The sequence below is a fragment of the Apaloderma vittatum genome, unplaced genomic scaffold, assembly GCF_000703405.1.
Source record: "Apaloderma vittatum isolate BGI_N311 unplaced genomic scaffold, ASM70340v1 scaffold40104, whole genome shotgun sequence".
NCBI lineage: Eukaryota > Metazoa > Chordata > Aves > Trogoniformes > Trogonidae > Apaloderma > Apaloderma vittatum.
Window position 1 is genome coordinate 1,987 of NW_009715224.1, and position 23,468 is coordinate 25,454.

General features: G+C 39.7%; 1 protein-coding gene across 1 annotated transcript in view; it reads right to left on the reverse strand.

Annotated features, from left to right (window-relative positions):
• The window catches only part of CUBN (cubilin (intrinsic factor-cobalamin receptor)), a gene marked incomplete at both ends in the record, with an annotated part of 88,055 nt that overhangs the window by 419 nt on the left and 64,168 nt on the right, over positions 1 to 23,468 (reverse strand). The window contains 15 exons of the mRNA XM_009869014.1: positions 35 to 244; positions 1,946 to 2,124; positions 3,148 to 3,322; positions 4,666 to 4,849; positions 5,143 to 5,333; positions 6,192 to 6,338; positions 6,672 to 6,869; positions 7,978 to 8,167; positions 8,911 to 9,092; positions 10,316 to 10,521; positions 12,707 to 12,839; positions 13,114 to 13,242; positions 14,446 to 14,559; positions 17,122 to 17,238; positions 18,890 to 19,046. Coding sequence (XP_009867316.1) covers positions 35 to 244; positions 1,946 to 2,124; positions 3,148 to 3,322; positions 4,666 to 4,849; positions 5,143 to 5,333; positions 6,192 to 6,338; positions 6,672 to 6,869; positions 7,978 to 8,167; positions 8,911 to 9,092; positions 10,316 to 10,521; positions 12,707 to 12,839; positions 13,114 to 13,242; positions 14,446 to 14,559; positions 17,122 to 17,238; positions 18,890 to 19,046 — 2,512 coding nt within the window. The remainder of the gene's footprint in view (positions 1 to 34; positions 245 to 1,945; positions 2,125 to 3,147; positions 3,323 to 4,665; positions 4,850 to 5,142; positions 5,334 to 6,191; positions 6,339 to 6,671; positions 6,870 to 7,977; positions 8,168 to 8,910; positions 9,093 to 10,315; positions 10,522 to 12,706; positions 12,840 to 13,113; positions 13,243 to 14,445; positions 14,560 to 17,121; positions 17,239 to 18,889; positions 19,047 to 23,468) is intronic.

The following is a 23,468-nucleotide window of genomic DNA, read 5'->3' on the forward strand; positions in this document are numbered from 1 at the left end:
GAAAGGAAGACAAATACTGAAATAATTCTCAGACCAGAAGCGTTGTATTCTCGGATCTCCACAAAGTCATTTGTGCACTTGGAAGAATTTTGAATATCGAGGCCTTCTAATCTGATGGTAAGATAGTGACCCCTGGGACCTTGCAGAAACCATTCACACAGCAGGTTGTCTCGATAAGGAAGCTCAGGGTACCCCGTGCTTTCAATGACGCCAGTTTGTCCTGTCACTGTCCCGCCGCAGGGAGCTGCAAAAGGAAGAACATTGCTTGGTTCACTGAAGGGCCTCAGAGAGATGACCTTTCTCCTAACCAAGACTTAAACCTAAGGCACAACTGGCTTGTTCTCTCACTGTGGTAATAAATCAGGAATTGCCTTCCAGTTAAAAAATCTTCCACATTCTTCTAACTCAACCAGTCCTGGTTTGTTGTGTTGTTAAGTGTTTTGAGGTGGTTTTTTTTTTACACACCTCCTTCCATGGCAAGCATCCCTTCCTCTCTGTCATATCTATTATTAATCTGAATAAACTCAAAGATTTAAAGGTTAATCTCTACCCATGTCCATATTTGCCAGAGAATCTTGCAAAGCTGTATCCAATAATTATATATAGTTTGCTAAACATGGATCTAAATTTTTTATGACTGACGAAAGCTGACTGCTGGCTTGGGCCTACACCTTTGGCTCACACTCCCCTTTCCTGCAGTCCCTCCCTGTTCACATTCCACTCCTTCTGGTGCCTCAGTAAGGGATCACTGTGCCATCTGGGAACCAGCTATTTATTTTTAAGTTTATCTATTTGAAATCTCATTTCTCCATAGTACCTGTAAACTTAAGTTCATAATACTAAGGTTTACAGCAAATAACATTCCCAGGTGGAATTTATTGGATTTTACAGTGTATTCTGTGTGCCTGTTAGTTACAATCTTTGCGAGGCAATAATAATTGTGTTCATACTGTCTGCTCTTCTGAGTGATTAATATTTGTTCCAGCATGACTGGCATACAGCTGAGATATGTAAATCCATTATGGATAAATAGAAATCATGGCTTCATATACTAACAGTGGGGTTTTTTGCAAGTTGCTTCCATTTTCACATTCAGAAATATAATAGCACACTGGATTGTCTTAAGTATTTGAGACAAAAAGCACAAGCAGAAAAATTCCATGTAAAGCACTATAGTCCACTAGTTTCTCTTTGGGAAATAACAGACCTAGACTTTCCTGTATGAGTGATACTAACATAATAGCTCCTATTCTTTGAAGGTTAACATTATCAAAACTAAAAAAGTAGCATATTTCTGAATCTGACCAAATACTATTTTTTATTCAATTTTAGAATTTTGTTAGTGCTTTCTAATCCTGTTTTTGACGCTTGAGAGCAAATAATTTTAAAGTATTTCTTTTCCTAGGTGACAAATAATGCTTCTCACTGTTCTTTCCTTTTTGAGTTCATTGTGCTGCCCCTGTTTGTCTAGCAGCATTGTTATTAAAGATTGATTTACATTTACAGAGAAGCTCCTGATTTGTTCTTCTCCCACTGACTCACAGCTGATCTATACATTCCCCTTCAGGATCCTGCTTATGAAAGTGACACTAAGTTTGCATACTGAAAATCAAATCATGTTATGTGATTTTATCAATGTCAACCTTTTTTTCTACTGCCCCTTTGATAATTGTTTTTGACAAGAGGTTATCTAGCTATTGTTTCCACTACTGCAGATCTATGAGCACTTCCCTATTCCTATTTCCATAATTTCTCCCTCTTGCTATGTGCAAAACATGCTGATGTTAACCAATATGAGTATGAGCCTTAGCTCTACCACTAATTGAAATGGTCACGTATCTGTCAGTCCACCTGATAAGCATGATTTAAGCCCTATTACAAAAGCTTGACACTAGACACCAAAATATTCTCTAAAATCAGATAAACTGATAAACACGAGCATTACCCATGGAGTATTTAGCATTGAATCCCACGTGCGTAGCACTGTTGTCGGACCTGAACCTCAGGTACATGACAGCTCCTGAGGACCTCTGCGAGCCTGGCATCAAACCTCCACACAGCTTGGCAAGGATGGGAGCAGTGGAGTCAGCGCCGTCGCGTAGCTCTAGGTAACTGGAAGTGCAGCTGGCACAGGAGAAGAGAGAATTTTCTGTTCAATATATAGTTGTAAGTGTTTGAAATCATTTCAGTATGTGCCCAAAGCCATGAAGCTATAAGTGAATTAGATCAGTTTCCATGCATCAGTTTCCAGGACAGATTCAACATGTTCATAATCAATGACAGTTATGTGACATTTGAATCAAAAGAAGTGCTAGAAACGTGGAGAAATATTCATCCCAAGCCCAGACAGTGCTCAGAATGGATATTACAGAAGTAAGTCCTGGGGAGGGGTAAGAACAGCACTGGTAGTTATAACCATCTTTAATATTTATTTATTTTTGTCAGCAGATATTCCTTATCAAGTCTCATTGATGACTGCTGAATTAAGGAACAGAAAAGAATGAAAATTCAACTCTGGGGCTTACATAGGTCGGCATAGAAAGGACATGGAATGTCTTAATATGAAGCTTTGACTTCATTATGGTGCAGTGTTCTGGGAAACCAGAAAAAAAACACGTTTGGGATTCTCCATCCTACACCATTTTTTCTGGCCACAGTCTTATAGGTGAGCGTCACCTTCACCATATAGTGGTGCAGCTGCAAATCCATGACATGACATCAGCTGGAAGCTGGCCTTATTTTATGCTTCAGGCAAGGTGTGCAAAACATGTACACCCGTAGCAAATCAGCAGGCAGGCAATGGAGGAGGAAGACAAATTGCTGTGGTTGCAATCCCTTGGATTTAAAAGCAGCTAAGAGTCAAAACTATGAAAGGACTAGAGGGCACAGATTTCAGGGAAAGCACCTTTCTACCATAGATGCTTCCTCTCTGTCTATTATACTAATTTCTGTCACGCACTGCAAAGCCCTAGGAATGCAAACGATTGGCCTGAAAGCTTCAGTGATCTCTCTCAAAGAGTTCCTACTTGCTTTTGATTGTAAGTCTGGAAGTGTGCTCTGGGAGGAATTAGAGAAAGTAACAGGGCAAGAAGAATCAGAACGGAGTCTCTGAAGAAATCAGGCAGGCAAAATAATGTGGATGTATACTTTGGTGAAGGTTCAATGTAAAACTGATCTTCAAATTGCAGCTCTACTGCATGTCCATTAGGAGCTGTTACGATCCAGATGCAGTCAGCATGCGGGGGATAATTGCTTGGATAGTTGGGGGAAGATGTATATCCACTGGGGTTGAAATCATTGATAAAAATATTCCCTCCACAAGCTAGGAAAGAAAAGATTGCCAATAAAAAGTGTGTTAAGGAAATGGGCAAGGCATCAAAAACATGAGTTATCGCTATATTCCAACACAATTTTCTCTCGGTGTCATATAGTTGCATCAAAACCAAATGCATTTTACTGCTTACTGTGGGAAAACATTTTAATGCAATAGAATTCTATATTCCTGTGCTCCTGCTCACCTAGCCCTCTGTATTTCCAAATGTTCAGGGCCTTGAATGAAACTGATACTAGTTCTTCTTCAGATTGCTTCTAAATTAAGCAGGAAAAATATTTCTTACATTGTTTCTACCCCAATTCTCAAGTGCTAGCAAGCTTACAAGTCAGATCCATCAATGCTTCTGAGAATCTTTCCCTCATTCTGCTTACCAAAAACTGAAATGTCTGTTTGAGCAACAAGGCATGTGTGAGGAATGCCAGTCAGAGCAAACAGGAGGATTTGTTCAGGTCCTTTATCCTACAAAAATATCTTTATTTTGACCTGAATCTTTCTGTCAAAACCCTCCACCATGTTCTAGCAATACTGATTTGACACAAGGTTTTAGTCATGTTTTATAAATTGAACTGGCAGAAATACTATTGTACAGCTTCACCCATTTTCTTCATGAATCCCCTAGAGTAATGCTAAGAAGGATTCTTTGCAACAGCAGGGAGAAGTAGGCAGAAAATAACTACTTAAAATTTTGAGTATGTTAACAGGTTGCCATAGTTGTATTTAGGTACACTGTTTAACAGGAGGTCTCTCGGTGTCCCAAGCAGCATGTCATGAGTACAGTGCAATAAATGCAGGTGCCAAGTCCCTGATTTACTCCTCGGACCCAAGTCTCCATTTTTTTTTAAATTCTTCAAAAAAATATTAGCTCTGACAGGGAATGGTTTTTTTTATCTCAGCTGGGAGTAAAACTTGTGAGAAATGTTACCATCTTTCTAGACACACTAACCTAAATAATTCCTAACATCTTTTAGCACTTGCACTGGGTGCTATATGTTCAAAAGAATTTTCTTGTTTCCAGGGTTTTTTTCCCTTTCCTGTCTGAATTTTGAACATTTCTTTCTAACCAGATATGCTACTTTGCTGCTAAAGGGTTCCTCCTATTTTTTTTTTAACTTTTATATCTTCAAGTTCCGTGTCCTGGAGCTGGCTCTCTTTGAAAAGAAGAAATTTTGAGAGCAGGTTCAGAAGTGATGCACTAAAGAAGGAAATGGGACATTTTTGCAGACATCTGATTTCACCAGGGTTGGGACTCATAACAAGAACCTCCTTTAAGAGCACTAACTCCAAGTTACATCTATTGAGTTGCAGAATTTAAGTTTGTTTCCTAGACTTACCTAGACTCTTAGCTTCATATTTCAGTTTGAATCCTTGACCCTCATTCCTTCTGTCAGATACAAAGTGGATGAACAGCTGATTGTCTGTAGTGTACATGGTAGAGATGGGGCTGCTTCCACAAAACCGTCCATTCCCTCTTCCAGACACCAAAGGTGGAGCAGCATTATCTAACCCATTCTTCAGCTAGAAGAAGAGAAACTGCTTATGTCACTCAAACAAACAGCCCTGGAGTATAAACTTTGAGCACACACCATCTTAATGCTTCCAGCCATCAAGGAAAAAAATAACCTAGTGATTAATTAATGCACAGCAATAAATAAGAGAGAGAGAGAGAGAGAAAGAGAATTATTCTCTGTGGCATTTCTCTTTGGTATTTCCACCCATGACAACCTGGGCTGTCTTACTGATACTGAAATCTATAAGATTCAGTAGTTCTAATAGCTTTGAGGATTTCATGATCTAGCCAATAACCTCACCTCTACATAATCTCCAAGGTTGCAGGAAGTATCCTCACTCTTAACCTGGAAAGGTTGTTCAAAATGGACAGCGATGATAAATCCGGGGGTTACCACTACATGCCAGGAACAATTCAGATTAGGAGCATAGTCATGAGGGTAGTTGGGGGATGTTATCACACCCCTGCCTGTACGCAAATAGCCTCCGCAACCTGAGAAAAAAGGAGTGGAAGTGAAGAAAATCATTAGCATCAACTATACACACAGTCATTTAGAGCAAAACCCTTTCTCCTAAATGGGAGACGTGACAGGTAAAAGCAAACATTGAAGCAAGTGTATGAAGAGTTGAGGAGCACAGAGCAATAAATGATGCCCCAAATATGAGCTGGTAGGTTGCAACATGACAGACACCAAACATCTTGACAGTGAGACTCATTTCTCACACTTAACAGACGAGTAAGCAGGCAGCTGTTCCTAGGACCTCTCATGGCATAAGCATAGTGTTAGGCTGTCTGAGTACGTCATTTCTAGCCATGGATCAAACCACTGTCACCTACTCAAACTGCCAGCCAGAAAGACTTCCCCTGGCTGCCCACTGTTGTCCCAACACCCTCCTTTGTGCCTCAGCCCACTCAGGAACCGGTTATCATTGCTGTGTGCATGTGGGAGGAGTGCCACTGGAAATTGCTGACATTCCAGCTGGAACTTCCACAGTTTCTGCATCTGCCTCTCTCTGTGTTCATGTCTGTGCTTTGAGTCATTTATTTCACTCTCTTAGTTGGATGTTCTTTCACACTTCAGCTGAGCTGATATAAACTTAGGCATACACTTTTCTTACTTTTGAAAAATGACTGGTCTGGTTGAATCATGCTTTGTAGCATTATAGCATTGGGAACATAACTAGTTTTCCCTTTGCAGGTAGTATGCATTTATTAATGCATATTCATGAGATGTGAATAATTAGTATGTATGATTAATTAGAGAGATCATAGACAGTTGTTAAAAATTACAGTCTTTTCTTACCCCATTATTAGCAGCAAGACAGATATTTATGCAGAAATATATCTTACTTTTGTGATAAGAGGCATTAAACCCAGCTCCAGTGACACTTGCATCTGATGTGAAGTGGATGAACATTGCCTCTCCAGTTGATCTTATTGGCCCAGGAGGTTCTCGTCCACACACAGTAGCCAGCACTGGAGAAAGACTAGTATCTCCTGAGATCAAAAGAAGACATGTTAGTGTTAAAACCAAATCACTTCATATCTGCCTGTTGTTTGCTGTGGCTCAAATTTTCAGGCAGGTGCTTTTCAAGAACTTTAACCCTTGCAGATTGAAAAATAGTTTTAGAGACCACCAAATGTTTTGTTAGACTTTGCTAGTGTTATTTTATCTAGTAGAATGTCTCAGCATAGAGGAAGAATACTGATTTAGAGTATATTCCCATTGCTATCTAGATTGCTTAAGTTCAATGGACATGAGAATTCCAGGTACTGGGACCTTGGGTATCTACTGCATGCTGTCAGGGTAGGGCAAAATTGGCTTCTCACCATCTTGGATAACAAGTTTGTCATAGTTGCATGAGCTGTGAGATTCTATGTCTAGGGCCAGGATATTGAACTCCACAGTGGATCCAGGAGCTCTGATAACCCACATACAGTCAGCAGAATTTTTGTAATTCATGGGCCATCCGGGTGAGAAGAGGAATGAAGGTGTTTCTTCAGTTGTTACAGTCCCTCCACATGCACCTGTCACATGCAAGAAGACAAAAATGAATGCATCCTCTTTTTAAACTGAAGGCTCCCTTTATGTAATTTGAGATGACAGACCTATGGTTAAGCACAATGGGGGCACAATGATGATGTGGTAGTCACAGGAACGCATTTCTTCAACTTCAGTTTGGTCTGGGAGTACAAAACCTGAAGATCCTGACCTATAAGGATATCCCTGTGCTACCTGATGCAGCAACGATGTGATGTATTTTATCATGAGAAATATCTAGCAAAAGACCTAAGAGCATCTGTCAGAGTTTAACACAGGCTGCATATCAGAAAGGAATAGTGCATACATAACTAATAAGACATAAACAATTTAGATCCTCCTGAAACTGAAGTACTTTTCTTTCTCCACTCCTAATGCCTCAGCTACATGATTAGATCAAGACTGAGTCCTTGATGGGATATCTAGTGGCTCAGTGCTCTCCCAGCACATAAACCCACTACTTATTCTGCAGAACACTTAAACTCACTATATACTGCTACTATCCTGCAGAGCCCCAGGGATCCTTAGTTCCTCTATCCCCAGAAATCTGGCTGCAGGTTTAGAAAGAAGACATTGCATTACGTCCTTGTTAGTCAGTTAGTCTTAACCTTCTCTTGTTGAACTTCCTCAGGGAAAATAAAGGGTACAAGAGGCATAATGCCTCTCCTTCAAGGAGTTATTTGTCAGAGGTACGTGATCATACTGAGCATATTCTCTTTATTTATGGATATGAGGTGCATTATAGAGAAAGGTTTCATATCTGAATAGCCAGTGATTTAAGAATGGTATTTCAAGAGGGATAATTTTTCATGAAAGCATATAAAGCATTTAGCTTTCATGAAATACCTGTGTAAAGAAAAATGCCCCTCTCGCAACATGCTTATTTTCAAAACACTATAAAACAGTATATCTGCGAGTCCCTAGAAATTGTTTTTAAAAGCTATCAATTCTTAATTAAAATGTCAGTGAATGCTTTCTCTCCATTAATAGCTCGGGCTTTCTCTTGTGGGGAAGCTGGTTTGGAGATATTTTAAGTAAAGCTCAGTATATTACCAGCTATATCTCTTTTAACCATGCAAGCCATTGAAAACCCACCTCTAGCAATGGTGTGTGTAACAGCAGAAGCATCCACTGCATACCACTCCAAAAGAAAACCTCTTCCAGCCACAGACGAATCTGACTGGAACTGGATTGTCATTGAACTGCCAGAGGATGCAAAAGAAACAGGGTCTGCACCACAGTATGTTCCAATAAGACGAGAATGTATGGTGGGCCCATCATAAACCTGCAGAGAGAAGAATGGTGCCACTCCTCACACAGTCAGATTTTCATCCATCCCATACTCAGCAAGATTCCAAGGATAAAACTGCCCTCTTTAAATGACTGAGTTGGAGAAAAAAACTCTCTTACACAAATTGGAAAATCTCCCTTTCCAATATATACTGCTAATGGCGAAGCTTTCACAGAAGAAGGATCTGAATGGAAGCCATCAAATTCAGCTCATTCCTCATCACAGGGCTGCTCTTTGGGGACATGGACTAGCCTGTCACATTAAAAAAGTTCACTGGTTCAATCTTGTTCCTTGCTGAGGAGAAAAATAACGTGATCTGTAGTAAAAAGAGGCACTGTTTTTCTATTTTTTCCTTTTTCCTCCTGAGGAACACATACATTTTAAATCAAGCATATATATTTAAAATCAAGCAGAGAAAGTCCAAGTGCAGTATTGTTCCTTGTATGATTTAAAAATAACCTTATTTTTAGAGGCACTGAGATATTATTGTCACTGCTGTTCTCAAGTGAACCAGTACAGAGCAAATTTCAGTTTAGTATCTGAACTGAAATTGTTGGATTTGAAAATTCCTCACATGTAACCCTTCCTATAGCTAACAGTTACTGAATAATGACACAGAAAAAACTATAAGCAACACCAGATCTCTGGAAATTCTTCTTACTCCTTTTGTAGGTTTCTCTATTAAGAATTTTTATCAAAGTTAATTGAAATAAAATAACTTCTCATGACGAAATCACCTTTAGTTTGTCGTAATTGCATCTGTGATGATTTTCAGTATCCATCTGCAGGATACGGCCATGGATAACTTGTGAAGCATTAACAGTTATTCGCCACTGGTAATTGGAATTGTGAGGGTAACTTCTTGGCCACTGCGGTGAAGCTATTTGTCCTCTGCTTCCCACAATATCGTTTCCATACACTGAAAAGCAAGAAAGAGACAACTAATGCCTCTAATTCACATTGAGGAAAGAAGCATTGGCGTCTAGCCCAGAATACAGCTTTCATTTCAGCCCCTCTGACTTAAGTTACTTAGGACTAGACAGCGCTGTGAGGCTTAGACTTGTGTCTAAGAGACTTTTAGGATGCACGTTCAATTTTTTTCTTGTTGTAAGGGATGCAGTATATCCCTAACTGAAGGAAATTACCCATTCAATCCATGTGGCTCTACATGAAGTAGAGGTGGGAAGATGGCACATCTGAATTCTCCCAGCTGCCTACTTTATCTTCATTTTTTCCCAAGACACATTAAATAATTTTTTTTTTTAAATGCTGTGCTGGTTTTGGCTGGGACAGAGTTAATTTTCTTTATAGTAGCTGTGCTTGGGATTTGTGCTGGAAACAGTGTTGATACCACAGGGATGTTTTAGCTGTTGCTGAGCAGAGCTTACAAAGAGCCAAGGCCTTTTCTGCTCCTCATCCCATCCCACCAGTAGATAGGCTGGAGGTGCACAAGAAGTTGGGAGGGGACACAGCCAGGACAACTGACCCCGACTAACCCAAGGGATATCCCAGACCATATGACATCATGCTCAGCATATAAATCTGGGGGAAGAAGGAGGAAAGGGGCAATGTTTGGAGTGATGGTGTTTGTCTTCCCAAGCCACCGTCACGTGTGATGGAGCCCTGGTCTCCTGGAGATGCTGAACACCTGCCTGCCTGTGGGGAGTAGGGAACAAATTCCTTGTTTTGCTCTGCTGGCATGTTCAGCTTTTGCTTTACCTATTAAAGTGTCCTTATCCGAACCCACAAGTTTTCTCACTTTTATTCTGCCAATTAACTCTCTCCTCCATCCCACTGAAGGGGAGTGAGTGAGCAGCTGTGTGGAGTTTGTCAGCTGGGATTAAATCACGACAAACGCCTCTGTGTGTTTTGGAGAAAAATGGTTCTGATTTGATTGAGCTCTGAACTATTGATAATTCATTTTGAAAATGAGTAGTAAAAGTCTCAAAGTAAGAAAAATTATTAGAAGTTTAGCTTGCATAATCAAAACAGCTGTGAATGTCTCGCTTCAGCAGTCTGTTCATCCAGCAAGTCAATTTACATCTTTTTCTAATAGATTTTATTGTGCTAAATGTTTACTTTTAAAAATAATTTTAGAAGTGTTATGAAAGAATAATTTTCAATTGAATAACATTTACTTACAGTGAGAAAACATGGCCCTGAAGCCAACATCAGCGACTGAGCTGTCCGACACAAATTTGACCCACAGGACATGTCCAACAGTAGACGTATAATTTGAAGGCAAAGTGTTCCCACAGAATCGTCCTGCAAGCAGCCCTGTATCATTCCCTTCGCGAATCTCCAGGTAATCTTTGGTGCAGCTGCTACTATCTTCCAGCTGAAATGTTCTGTTTCGATAGCAGTAGAAGAGCATTAGCAGGCATATGACTGGCAGATACTTCAGGCTTTGCCCTGCCAGGCCACTAATCCCACTGTAGCTTGTATCCTGCCCTAACAGTTAAGAAGAGGGCAGCAACAAAACCTTCTAGAATTCAGAAATCACTGCTTGTCACCTGGCAATGTTGCCAATACAGGGGTCGCTCTTTTCTAGACCCTTATTTTACAACAGAGCTTCAGTTGTAATTTTTAAAGAGTTCTCAAGCCCTTGTAATATTTCTTGGTTCTCTAAAAAAAAATCATGAATCATGGGAAGCCCCTGATATACAAAACAGATTTTTAATACAAGCCCAGGCTAGACTACTTACTTAATGTACATCTATTAACCGTTACATCTATTTAGCCTTATAAATCAGCGTGCAGATCCTTCATTTGTGTAGAATTTCAGCACACTTCATGGTGAGAAAACAATTGCCAGAAGCCTAGATTCAGTTATAGTTAACACCTCAGAATTCAGAATCCCTTAGCAGTTTCCCCAGAACTATGAAGTATTACCATTTCTCTGGCCTCTTTGAGTTTCACATAGGTGGCTGTGCAAAATAATATTAAGCACTGCTATGAACTCTTCTAAAACAATTTTTACCTTAGAAAAATAATAGTATTCAGTAATAAAATTATAAATTCTTAATAATTGCACCAAGCGGAATGCTAAATATATTCTAAAAATCATCACCTGTTACTCTAAGTGAAGTGCTTTGATTCAATCCAATATACTTTTCAGAAGCAGGATATGAATATGTAGTAAAGATTTCAGAAAGTGCCTCTTACAACCAGTGCCCCAAATATTTCTGCTTACTGATTTTGTGGTAACAACTCCCCCTCTTCAGTCCTGAATACAACCACATATATTCCGTGTACACATGCTGTGAAATGGTTCCAACCCCTCAACTGGATATATTTCAGACTAATTTAAAGCTCACCCTCAAATTGCAAGACAGGCATTTCTGTTTGGACTGAGATGAAGAAAAGGAATGCCTCATGCCAACAATCCTTTATAAACCCCTAGTATTAAATTAAATAAAATAAATACTGCTTTCTAACACAATTACTCCATGCTTTGTAGTATTTTCAGCTTGCCTTTCAGCTATGTGTAACTGAGGAAAAATAGTTTACATCTACTGAATGTCACTTTATATAACTGTATGTATATTCCACTGGTAGTTTGTCCTTCACATGAGGTTTTTGGTTTTGGCCTGAAAAGTCGTTATTCATTAGTTTGTAGCAAATATTTTGAAAAATGTTTTCAGGCTGTAGTACTTTAGCGCTGCTTCAGTAAGTAAAGGAGGAATAGAATGCCCTTTTTATTGCATGAAGGAATCAGTACATGCTGAAAAAACTACACCATATGCAGTCAGCATGTTACTGGGCAGATTTTCCTTTTGTCCTGATTAACTGTAAATGCAGGTTTCAGAATGACTTTTCTTTTCCTGCTCATTCTTGACAAGCTTTGCAAAGGGTCAGTGCTTTCCTTCTTGGCAGCAGCCACTGTTTGATGCCGGGAAGCTGAGAGGTTCAGAAATGCGCATTGTGGGTAAAGAACAACCTAACAACCCTGGTAGAGGAATCCACGTTGTTCGGTGGATCACACATGACTTTCCAGTCAGAAGTCTTCAAAGGAAAGTTACTTTGCTGAAGGGAAAACAAAATTCCTTCAGATACTCTCCTGGCCCCTGTTGTATCTCTACTTCTGTAAGTGTTGGAGAAATTTCAAAGCATTTAATAGACAATCTGTGGAGTTTCTAGGCCCGTTATATTACTCAGCTATATAATAATTACTACAATGAACCTGGTAGTAAGGAAATAGGAATTTCCTTTGTAAAGCAAAGGCAGACCAATGCTAAATTTCCTCTTCTTGTTTATACGTGAGTGAGAATTGGCTTCTTCAGCATCCCGTGTTGCTCAAACAATAAACCACCTATTTATATAATGCTGTATATGCTTTAATATAAGCAATGACTGAGACAGGAGGACACTGATTGCAAGCTGCCACTAACCCCTGCTGTATTCTCTTTCCAAGTTACTTTTAAAACATGGTTCAGCTTTATCATCTGGTAATTACATTTCCTAATAAACACAGAACATCCTTCCTTCAGGTCTGCTAAAGGGCTGAGTAATAACCCCCGGCAATGCATTTACGTGAAAGACAGCTGGACCCGGTTGCCAGGGGAGCTGAGAATCATCCAGACACACTCGGTGTTGAGCGGATATAGCTCAGGATAGCCAGGGCTGCTGAAAGCTCCTCTCTCCATATGGAAAGTACCCCCACAGGCTGCAACAAGAAGGAGACAGTAGATGCTTGAGAAGGATTGCATTTTAAAAAAAATACCTTGACAGAGCCAGAGTTTTGCTAATCAAGAAAGCATTTCTCTTTGTCTCCTTGTTCTTTAGCTTGCTGATATACTTGTTGAGACCTTGGCCAACAAAAGAAAGGGGAACAGGGGATTTTAAAAGAGGGAATGTCAGAGAGACAAAGAGGTACAGGATCTGTTCTTTTTCTTAAAAGTCAGAGGCATAACAGAGCAACACTTGTCACATGGACTTACATGATGATGATGCAGCATAGGTAGCATGGAAGCCCCTAGCAGTAATGTCACTGTTGGAGATGAAATTCACCACCAAGGCATTACTAAAAGAAGTGACTGGATGTGGTATAGTAGTGCCACAGTAACGGCCTGGAAGAGAACAAGCCAGAGATTAAAAAAAAGGAGTGTTCAGCATGTAATTACTATTCCCAATTTAACATTTGGGGTTAATGTCTGACAGCAACCAGGAGCAAGATTTGTTGCTTACAGTTGCAGTTGTTAATTCAATCTACATAAAAACTGAATACCCCATTTCATTTGCACAGAACTCAACTCCAAGGGCTCTGTGTTTTTTTAGCACGGGAAGGACACTCCAGACAAGCTAGTCATTGGCTATTTTGTCATTGCGTTCACTCTGTCCAGAAATTACAACCTAACTGAAAAAAAAAAATCCCATCAAATATATCTGACACTAGTTTCCATTTCAGTCAATTGGTTTCTGATAAAAAACCCCAAACAAGTAACAAATAACAGACCAGTTCTCCTGTAACGGATTGTAAAATGGGCCTTAGCAATATGAATCACAATCTAGCAGAAAGGCATCTGACAGGAAAGACAGCAGCTAGTATCCTGGTCCTCTTGCCAAGTGAAAGCTAAGAGTAGACCAAAAAAATAATTCAGCTTTTAGTTATGAACCATGTAAACTGAGTGCAGCTTCACTCCTGACAAAAAAATCATATACGAAAGTGGAATAAAGGAGAGAATAATCAGGCACAGATACTCCAAATTTCCCAGAAAGGAATTTGGAGCAACCCTGGGGACATGAGAGGAGTCAGGATCACTCTATTGCCAGGGTTTTTTCAAGGCCTCCTGGCAGTATAAGCATGGAATTTTGCTGCTCCAGGCTGCTCCTACCACTTGAAGGTGATGGCTCTGGACAGTAGCACCAGGAGAAAGCTGTAGAAAATTCAGGAACAAGCAGAAAATCAGGCTTTCCGGGGACTTAGGAAAATCCGTTTTCTGCTCCCAGAAATCTGCAGCTTTCCTCATCTGTGTTTAGTATGGATTGTGCTTGTGAGTTATGTTATGGTTTTGTACAGTTAACTGGGAATTCAGTCTAAACTGAATATTGTTCAGCTGTGGAGGAAGGAAAAAGCAGCTGGAGCCAACCATACAGTGCAGGTTAGTAGGAATATAGTCAGACCCTGGGAGGATTGTGCAATTCCCAGTCTGCTCTGGTCAGAGTGGCCAAGGATCTCCGTCATCAGAGAAAATCCGTGAAGCACGAGGACATTCACAGAAAGCCTTGGTTGAAGCTCTGTATATGAAATAAACAACGGAAAGTTACAATACCTTGAAGAGGAGCCTCGTAGTTATTCCCATCCAAAATCTCCACAAAATCTGTTGTACAGTTTTGTCTGCTGTTGTCGATATCAAAGTCAGTGAACGAGAGTGTGACGTGGCTGACTGGGAACAACAAAGAGTGAAAACTTAAAAAATGTTTGGCAGTTCACAGGGAAATAATTGCATGTAAAGAAATGTACTGCCTTTTCTTTTCTCCCCTGAAGTCAATCGGTTCCCATAAAGTGTAACATCTGAACTAGTTTATTCCCTTGTATGTGGAGTGAATGTGATGGAAGTGCATTAACCCTTACTGCAAAGGTCCTGGTAAATATCTTCGAATTTCAGTACTTCCTAGTACAATCGCCATTGGAAGTGTGAGATTTAACACATACACGAGTCTAAATTTCCCGATATCTAAATAGCTTCATTATATACTGAAAGTGCCAGCAAATACAACATGGAAAATTTACACATGTTCAGAAACAAAACTTATTTCTAGACATCCGTGACCTTCTGTCCCTTTGCGATCTATACCATAGATCGCGACAAAATGTGAATTGATGCTGCCCTGCTCCAGGCTTAGAAAGAGCTGGTTCTTTCATCGTTTTGTAACATTCCACATACATCAATTGGACTAGTTAAAGGATCATTAGCTACCCTCAGCTATATTTGTACAGAATTGGATTTTCCACACCCTTGAACTGCAGGCTACGTCCTAAAAAGTGGACTTCTGACTCAGGATATTTTTGACTCTTGTATTGGTCTTGCTTATCGGGTATGAACAAAGGTAAAGTTACAACTGGAGGAAGAGAGGCTGTCCTCAACACCAGTCTGGATGAAAATTATTCCTGGACTTAGAGGTCCTATGCAGTTCGAGCAGGTCAGAAAGAGTCTCTCGATTTAGATAACTAAGCTTTCTCCCACATTGACCAGGTCTGAATGTGACACAAACATTTTGCTTCTCACTGGGCTACAATTAATTAGCTAGAATAAGCTGGAATGACAGACATGGACCCAGGCACTGCATTCAGTGGGGTGCCACCGACAGGCCGTCAGCTGTAGTCTGTGGCTGGGCACTCTTTTGTGTCCCATCCGCACAATCAATTCCAGCTATCAATGCAGGTCCCCGGGATACAAAGTAAAAAGGAAAAACACAGTGGGTGGCAAGACCAGGAGACTCGTTGGTCTTCTCGGTAAAAGCAGAGCAGGGACTCTGCTGTGCTTTGCCATTGGCTAAATCCATTGTAGATGGTTTACAAGGGCGTGTAGTGACAGGATGAGGGGCAGTGGTTTTTAAGCTAGAGCAGGGTACATTTAGATTAGATGTTAGGAAGAACTTCTTCACTATGAGGGTGGTGGAACACTGGCACAGGTTGCCCAGAGAGGTGGTGGAGGCTCCAGCCCTGGAGGCATTCAAGGTGAGGCTGGATGGGGCGCTGAGCAACCTGATCTAGTTAAAGATGTCCCTGCTCACTGCAGGGGTTTGGACTAGATGACCTCTAAAGGTCCCTTCCAGCCCAACACATTCTGTGATTCTGTGGCTGTGCCCTGCAACATCGTGTCACTGGCACAAGGAAGCCACGTGTACCTGTAATGTGTGGTGTATGGTGGTTCTGGTGGGGAGCGGAGGAAGTCACTACACACAGAGGCACAGAGGCTGTACTTCTCGTACAGCATTTTGCTGGTCTCTCCTGCTCTTGTAACTCAGGAGACAACAGTTAATATATGAGTTTTCAACCTGGATCCAGGAAAAGATTGTCTTTAAAAATAAATTTTGTGCAGGTGAGGAACAACTTTGTTGATGGCCTTTTTGTGTACTTGTGTAAGAACTTGTGCTAAAAAAAAGTAGGGCTTTTCTCCTGATTTTTGTTTTGGTGTTTTCTTTGAAAATTGGTTTTCAATTCTATACTTGGCAAAATAAATTTATAGATGTGGTTAGAATATTCCGTGATTTTAAAAACAACGGCTGAACATCAGATGGACAACTGAAGTTCAGTGGTTTCTATTAAAATAAACATTAATTTTCAGTTATGTTACCAGGATGTTATTCCAGTTGTAAATAGTTTTTAGGAATCTTATACAATGCAGAGGTCATACTGGATATTAAAGGTATCTGATGGAAAATATTTGGAGTTTTGTGGTCAATCGTAAATCCATGTAAAATTGTATAGGAACATCTGAGAGCGTATCTATGCACATAAGACCAATTTATTTATATTTTTTTATTTGTATTTGAATTGAAATTCCTCTGTACCTTTTCTCATTATTTTTTTTATTTTATTTTACCGTTAACAGCATAGATTTGATTTAACACAACTCTAACTAGAAAAATCTAGATCAAAACTAGGTCAGCTAAACACAAGTGCTTTAACTATGTGTAAACCCATGGATTTTTCTCACAGATAAATCCAACTTCACATAGTATTCAACACTTCATTTAAAACTGCAACACTTCAGTCACAGTAAATCAGCTAAGATGACAAATTTGTAAACTGTTTTCCTCACTATGCACTAAATCTTTTACAGTGAAATCTGACTTAGGACAGATTAGGAGAGCCACACTCTCCAACTACCAGGATGCAGAACTTCCTAGAGAAATAAAGGAGGAATTTTGTATTGTTATTACAGAAAAGAAGATGAGGATGTTAGTCATCCCAGCTAACTATAAAAGATGTTTTTACTTACATGGTTCCTGAGCCTGAATAATCCAGCTGCAGTTCTGATTGTCTGGGTATTTGGCAGGATACAGAGGAGAGGAAATTGCTGCCCCAACTGAATCTGACTCTATGAAACTTCCGCATGCTTTAGAACGAAACACACACACACACATATAGATCCTTATATATACAAAACACGTATCTTAGATTCTGTAATGAAAGTGAATGCATAAAATGTAACATGCTACAGCAATGTGAAATGCAGATAAAATTCACACCACTAATTTATCAGAAGAAGAGACTTAAGGACAAGCACCCAGCACTGGGTGTACCTTCTTGACCTGGAACCACGGGCCACACTGCACCTGGCTGACCATCTGAGAGAAGCTTATAGATCTCATCTTTAACAGCTCCCCATAGCCTAGAAGAGCAATACCGGGACCAAAATAACTCAGTTTCAGGGTAGTGCAATCATATACCCATTTCTCTGATCATTTGCTCGTGTTGGCAGCTAGGAAGAAAAATACTTTAAGAAACTCCCCAGAACCTTCCAATGGCCAAGGATGGCATCACGTTGCTTTAGCATGATCCTCTTGTGAGCTGCATCAACTAAACTGCAATCATGTGAAATGTTGCACATGTGTAAGAGCTTGGCTGGCTGCATAACTTTGGGAAACAGTGCTGAGGGCTGCCGCTCCTCATTTCTAAGCACACTGACTCATCCTAAACCCCCCGGATCCAAGTTTAACACGCAGCTGCTTTAAACAGCAGAGTGGCGAGTCAAGTACCAAAGACTGAGATTCATTTATTGTGCTCTGCTGCCTAAAACAGCCATCAGGAGATGGGGTTTTCTTAGGAAGAGGGAAGTTGGGCTGCCTACATCCTAGGTAGGGAGCACTTGCTCATTAGGCATGTTTTGTGCAGTGCCTAATCCAGTAAAAGTGCTCTGAGAATGTTTGATTAGGATCTATAGTTGTTGTCAGAAATGCCTGATTAGGTATCTAATTAGTACCTCAGTGACTGGAGTTCCATATTCAAATTCATCCTTTTCTTTACATGTTGTTACAATATTTTCAAGGAAAAAGAAAATCTGGGAAAATTACTAATTTTTAGTGAAAATAATCCTAAAATAAAATTGAGAGAAAGGGATTCTCCCTGCAAAAACTAAAGGGTTATATCTTGGGGAAAAATTGTTACTAAAGTTATCATGAAAAAATGACAGAAAATCACCAGTTGTCAAATAGTATGTAATTTCATGGAAAAAAATATGAAAAATTCTGCCCAGTTGGTGTAATTTTTTATTAAAAAGGAAATCATGTAAAATACCAATTAGTCCTTCACAAATTGGACAGTTGATGTTTGGCAGGGTTTGCAGGCCTAAATCCATGAACTTCATCAACAGCGCCACACAGAATTCTTTTATAGCTTTTCAGATTCATGCGCATGGATAGACATATAAAATGTTATTTTGTCACTAGGTCTGTGGAAACTGCCAGTTACACATTTTTCTCAGGACAGTTATGGGTAGCTAACACTCTAGGCAGGAGGAATAAGAGGCAACTGATGTGTGCTAGATGCCTTGACATCAAAAGTACATTTTTTTCCCAATCACAGAATCTAAGATTTTAATTCTATAATCCATAGTTTGGAAAAATTCACTCCTCTTAAAGGTCTCAAGTGGTATGCTGCATGTCTCAGAACACCACTTCCCATTATGAGCTGTGCTAAAAGATTGCATCTAATACAAAGAAACTGGTGATTAGAAAAATATGCATTAATGTAAATGACAAAATTACATTCAGTAAAACGAGCACTGAAGCCTCTGTACTGGAAAGTTGCATCAGAGCGCAGTCGGATGTACATCAGATTCTTGGAGGATGTGATAGGAGGAGGATGCTGTACTCCACAGAGTTTTCTAAGAAGTGGTGCTTCATCGCTAGGACCATCATATACCTGTTACGAAAAGATCAAATTAAGTGTTTTGCTTTATAGGAGTATTGAGAAGACTTGTATTTCATTCCCTCTCTTATGTTTCATACATTTTGATCCTGATACAGCCCTGATATGGGCAGTACAAACAAACTGTGCATCGCCCATCTTAATTCTGTGATCATTTTAAAAAAAGCTCCATGTATTTTATGCTGAAGATACTGTAGCCTTTATAACAAAAATGCATCAAGTATCCACCTTCCTCTGTGTGAATATGGTATGGAAGCAACTCTCCTTTAAGAATCCAGATATACCCATACATTTATTTTTCTCTGGTAATGGCTAACATGAGTTCCCCTGTAGCTTTTATTCAGTTAAAGCCTATATCTTGCCTCAGTAAAGGCTTCTAAATCTGCACTAATGTACATCTAGTGCACCAGCAGGAGCTATGACTGTATAAAAAGAGAAGACACTAGGATTATGGTTTTTACAAACATGTACCTGGTATCAAGGCTCAGAGTCCATATACCTATGCTTTACAGTATCTTTAGGGTACAGAATCACACGAAATGTTACTTAAGCAGATGAGAAACACAAAAAAGGGAGGAAGAAAGCAAAGATGGTTTTACAAAATTTCACTTTATCACAAATGCCTTCCTTTTCTTTTTCCCCTTTACCACTGATAATCTTGTTTCCTTCCTCCTTGTTTCACAATCAGGAAGAGGATAGTGAAGGTAAAACCAATAAGTTTCTAGCTTAAGCAACATCAAAATTATAACAAGGGAAGCTACAGAGATGGAAAAATGGCCACAGTCTCGGTACGCCACTCTTTTTCTTAGAACTCCAGCAGACATGAATTGTTATTGCTATGTTTGAGCCCACCTCTGAGCCTTTGTGCCTGGTTTCAGAAGTGATGAGCACTGGAGCCATGAGCAGTTGCATGACCCACAGAGGAAGAGTCTTTGGGCTACTGGGCAGCAATAAGACTTGAATTCAACTCCTGCTTTAGTATTCATGCCCTGCATTACCATAGGGATGTCATTTAATATAACCCGTGACTCAGCTTCCTATAGCAAAATGGAGAAAAATACACATAGGAGGGCCGAGAGATATTCAGGTGCTAGGATGTTCAAAGCTATATAAAAGCTCACTTTGAGCAAAATAATGCCATTGTTTTAGAAGAAATGTACTTCTCATTGATTGTCTTCTTTTACTTCAAAATGCTTCAAATTCCAGTGCTTGCAATGCCGCACTAATGAATTAAAAATTTCTAACTAGACTATATAACATAATGCAATGTTTCTACCTCCAATATTCAAAGGCCTTTGATCACATTAACGGAAAGAAAATTTATATATATACATATACATATATATACACACATATATATATAACCTGTAGCTGAGAGAAAGGTGACCTGTATCAAATAAACCTCAAGGATGGGAAACAAAGGACAAAACTCCCACTTAATCCACTGACATGCCCTACATAGCCAATGCTGTATTCATGAATTAAACATTTGCCCTTGGGTCTATAACACTAGTTGGCTGTGTGGGACCTTTTGATGGAGTATTAAGAGTACTGCAATGTCTGTAAAAACGGGTACCTTGTAAAGAGACCCAAAATATCCATCCATTCTACCTTTTCTTCTCATTTTCTTCTCTGCCACAATCAGCCCTCTAATACATAGTGTACAATGTTTACTCTCCCTCTGCAAATACATAGCCTATTTATAAATCAGACTGCGTGGAGTTAAAAACCACAAATCATGGGATGTGAAAAAAGAATTATGACTAAAAAAATCACAAAAATTAAGATGCTGTCTTAACTAGTGAGAGGATTTTACCTGAATGCTAGAACTGAGAATAAGCATTGCATTGACAGAGTAGAGAGAAAGGGCCTGGCTATAGTTACACAAACTGCTGCTTTTTACGGATCTGTGCCACTCTGGACAGCTGGGGATATGACCATCGATGCATGGACTGCTGAGAAGCTCTAGGAACTGAGCTTTCTCACTTGGGAAGTTATTATGGGTGAGTAACATAAGAGACCAAGAAGGCATTTCATTCCAAGAGCTTTGTGGAACAAAGAGGTCTTTCCATGACAAGACTGTGAGAAGAGCGTGAAGTCAGAAGAATGTTTTCTAAATCAAGTGTATTTGCTGTTTCTGGGCATCTTGCTTCAAATATAGTACTGTCTCCTCTTCCAGAGATGCAAAAATTATTCCTAGCCTTTAGACTTGCTAAAAATCTGATTTTAGCAACAGTTCAGCAAAAGCACTAGTGAGATACAGCAGCAACTCTTAGGAGTTATGGCAGCTACAAGTTATGCAGGAACAGTGACACATGGATACTCTATGGCTGCACCATTTTCGCTCACCTGTTATTTATTAACTTAAACTATTTTATAGGGAGGATTTCAGTCTTGAATCTAAATCAGAAACAACAGTATTTATATACTAGTTCAGAAGACTTGTGTCTTTCTGCAGCTTCATAAAGATATTTTGAAATCATCTGAAAAATGCATTTCTGTGGCTGCGTGAGCAAAGGAAGATGATACATCTGCTTACTTAAAAGCCAAGTTTGCCTTTGCATCGTGCATTGCAGTAATTTGCTCTTCTCTTTCCTTTCCACAGTGAGCACAGCTGAGTGACTAATTGCCTCCCTGTTCAAATCTGTCCTGTATTTTGCAAAATTGCATGGCAAAAAAAAAAAAATCATTCTTGTCTTCTGAGGCATAAAAACTCCACATATTTCTAGCTATCCCCTCTTGGTAGATCCTCTCTGCCAGCACCTCGAATAAATAAAGCCGTAGCTCCTTTCTAGCTCCCAGAGGCTTACATTTCTACATTCCTGTGTACTACTTGTTACACTGCAACAGGAAAGAAAAATAACATTTACTTAATCAAAGCCACTGAAAAGAACAAACTATTTCTTCCTCCTCCTCTCAGTGCCCTGTGCTATAAGCACTGCTTTCTGAAGCACCTCCTCCTCAAGTCTCCAAATACATTAAACTCTTACGGACTTCTATTCCCAGTGTAGTGTCAGGTACAATACTGGTTAAACACATGAGCAAAAAATACAGGAATAAGCGCATTTGCTATTTATTTCCTTCTATTTTCCTTCAAACAAACACACTTGTTTGTTATAAGACATGTTCTCCAGATAGAAATGGGCTGGTACACAAAAAGAAATTAAAAATTTATTGTTTATCTATGGTGACAGTGGCAACAAAAAGTCTTCTCAAAGATCTTATGCTTTCTACAGAATATAACTGCGCTGTGAGAGAAAGTAAAGGCTATATATCCTCATTTAGCAGATGAAGAGATGTTCATCTGTTCTGAGAACAGATAAGGTGCAGAACTGAGGCACATAAATGGAGGAATCAACTAGATTTAGGCAGCTGAGCGAATGAAGAATGTGCTTTTTGGTGGCCTGGAATATTCTGCACACTCCATCCACTGACTCTAGAGGGAGCTCAGAGCAGTTACACTGTGGGTTACCAGTGCAAGCTTAGAATTAGTTTGGCTGAACTTAGATTTGTGCTCAGATTCACATATGAAATCATTGAGCAGAACTGAAGAACACATTGGGCTTTTGGGAGGTGCAGCATTGCCAAGAAGTGGCAGACATAAGTATTTTCTCATTCTCCATTTTGCTCACATAACAAATGTGGAAAAATATTACAGGGAAAAAAACCAACGTATTTTCACGTGTTCTCCATAGAAAGGAATTTATGGTAGAACTACTTAAAAAAAATTTCAAGTCATAACACAGGGAAAAATGACTAGGTCTAGAAAGGGAAGGATGAAGGAAAAGGCCGTTGGAACACTCAGGGGTGGAGAGGAGCCCTAAGAGAACTCGGAGAACACATAAAATCCATAAAGATAATAGAAAATCTAAGAAATAGAAAAGGGTGGAACCACTGTGTTACTCATACACAGTAGTTATTCCTATATTAGAGAAAGAAAAACAACCTACCAGCTTCCTCAGCTGTCCGTATTTTCCATTTACACAGATTTTGGAATGCTATTCCAAAACCATTCACAGTCATACATCTACCTACATATTTCCAGGCACCCTCTGTTCTCCTGTTACCATCTGAGGCATATATCAAGCCTTGGAATGAACACAAATCACATCCAGGTGTTGGTAACAAGAGATTTCCTGCTTATTAGCATACCAGGTAGAGAAAGAAACCTCATCCACTCCTTTTGTGCCCTGCTGGTCCCCCTACACTAGCACTGAAGAGCTCTTCACTTCATACACCAGAGCCTCAGAGCCCTTCATTATCCCTTGGCTTCAAATCAGCATTCTCCCTTATCCATTTTCAAATCACCTTCCCCTTGGTGGGCAGTGACTGATGCCTGTGTTAAATTTAAATTTTCCATGCTCACGTTGCTGCTTCAGTTGCATTTGCACATCTGAGCACCCTCTATCTCCACCC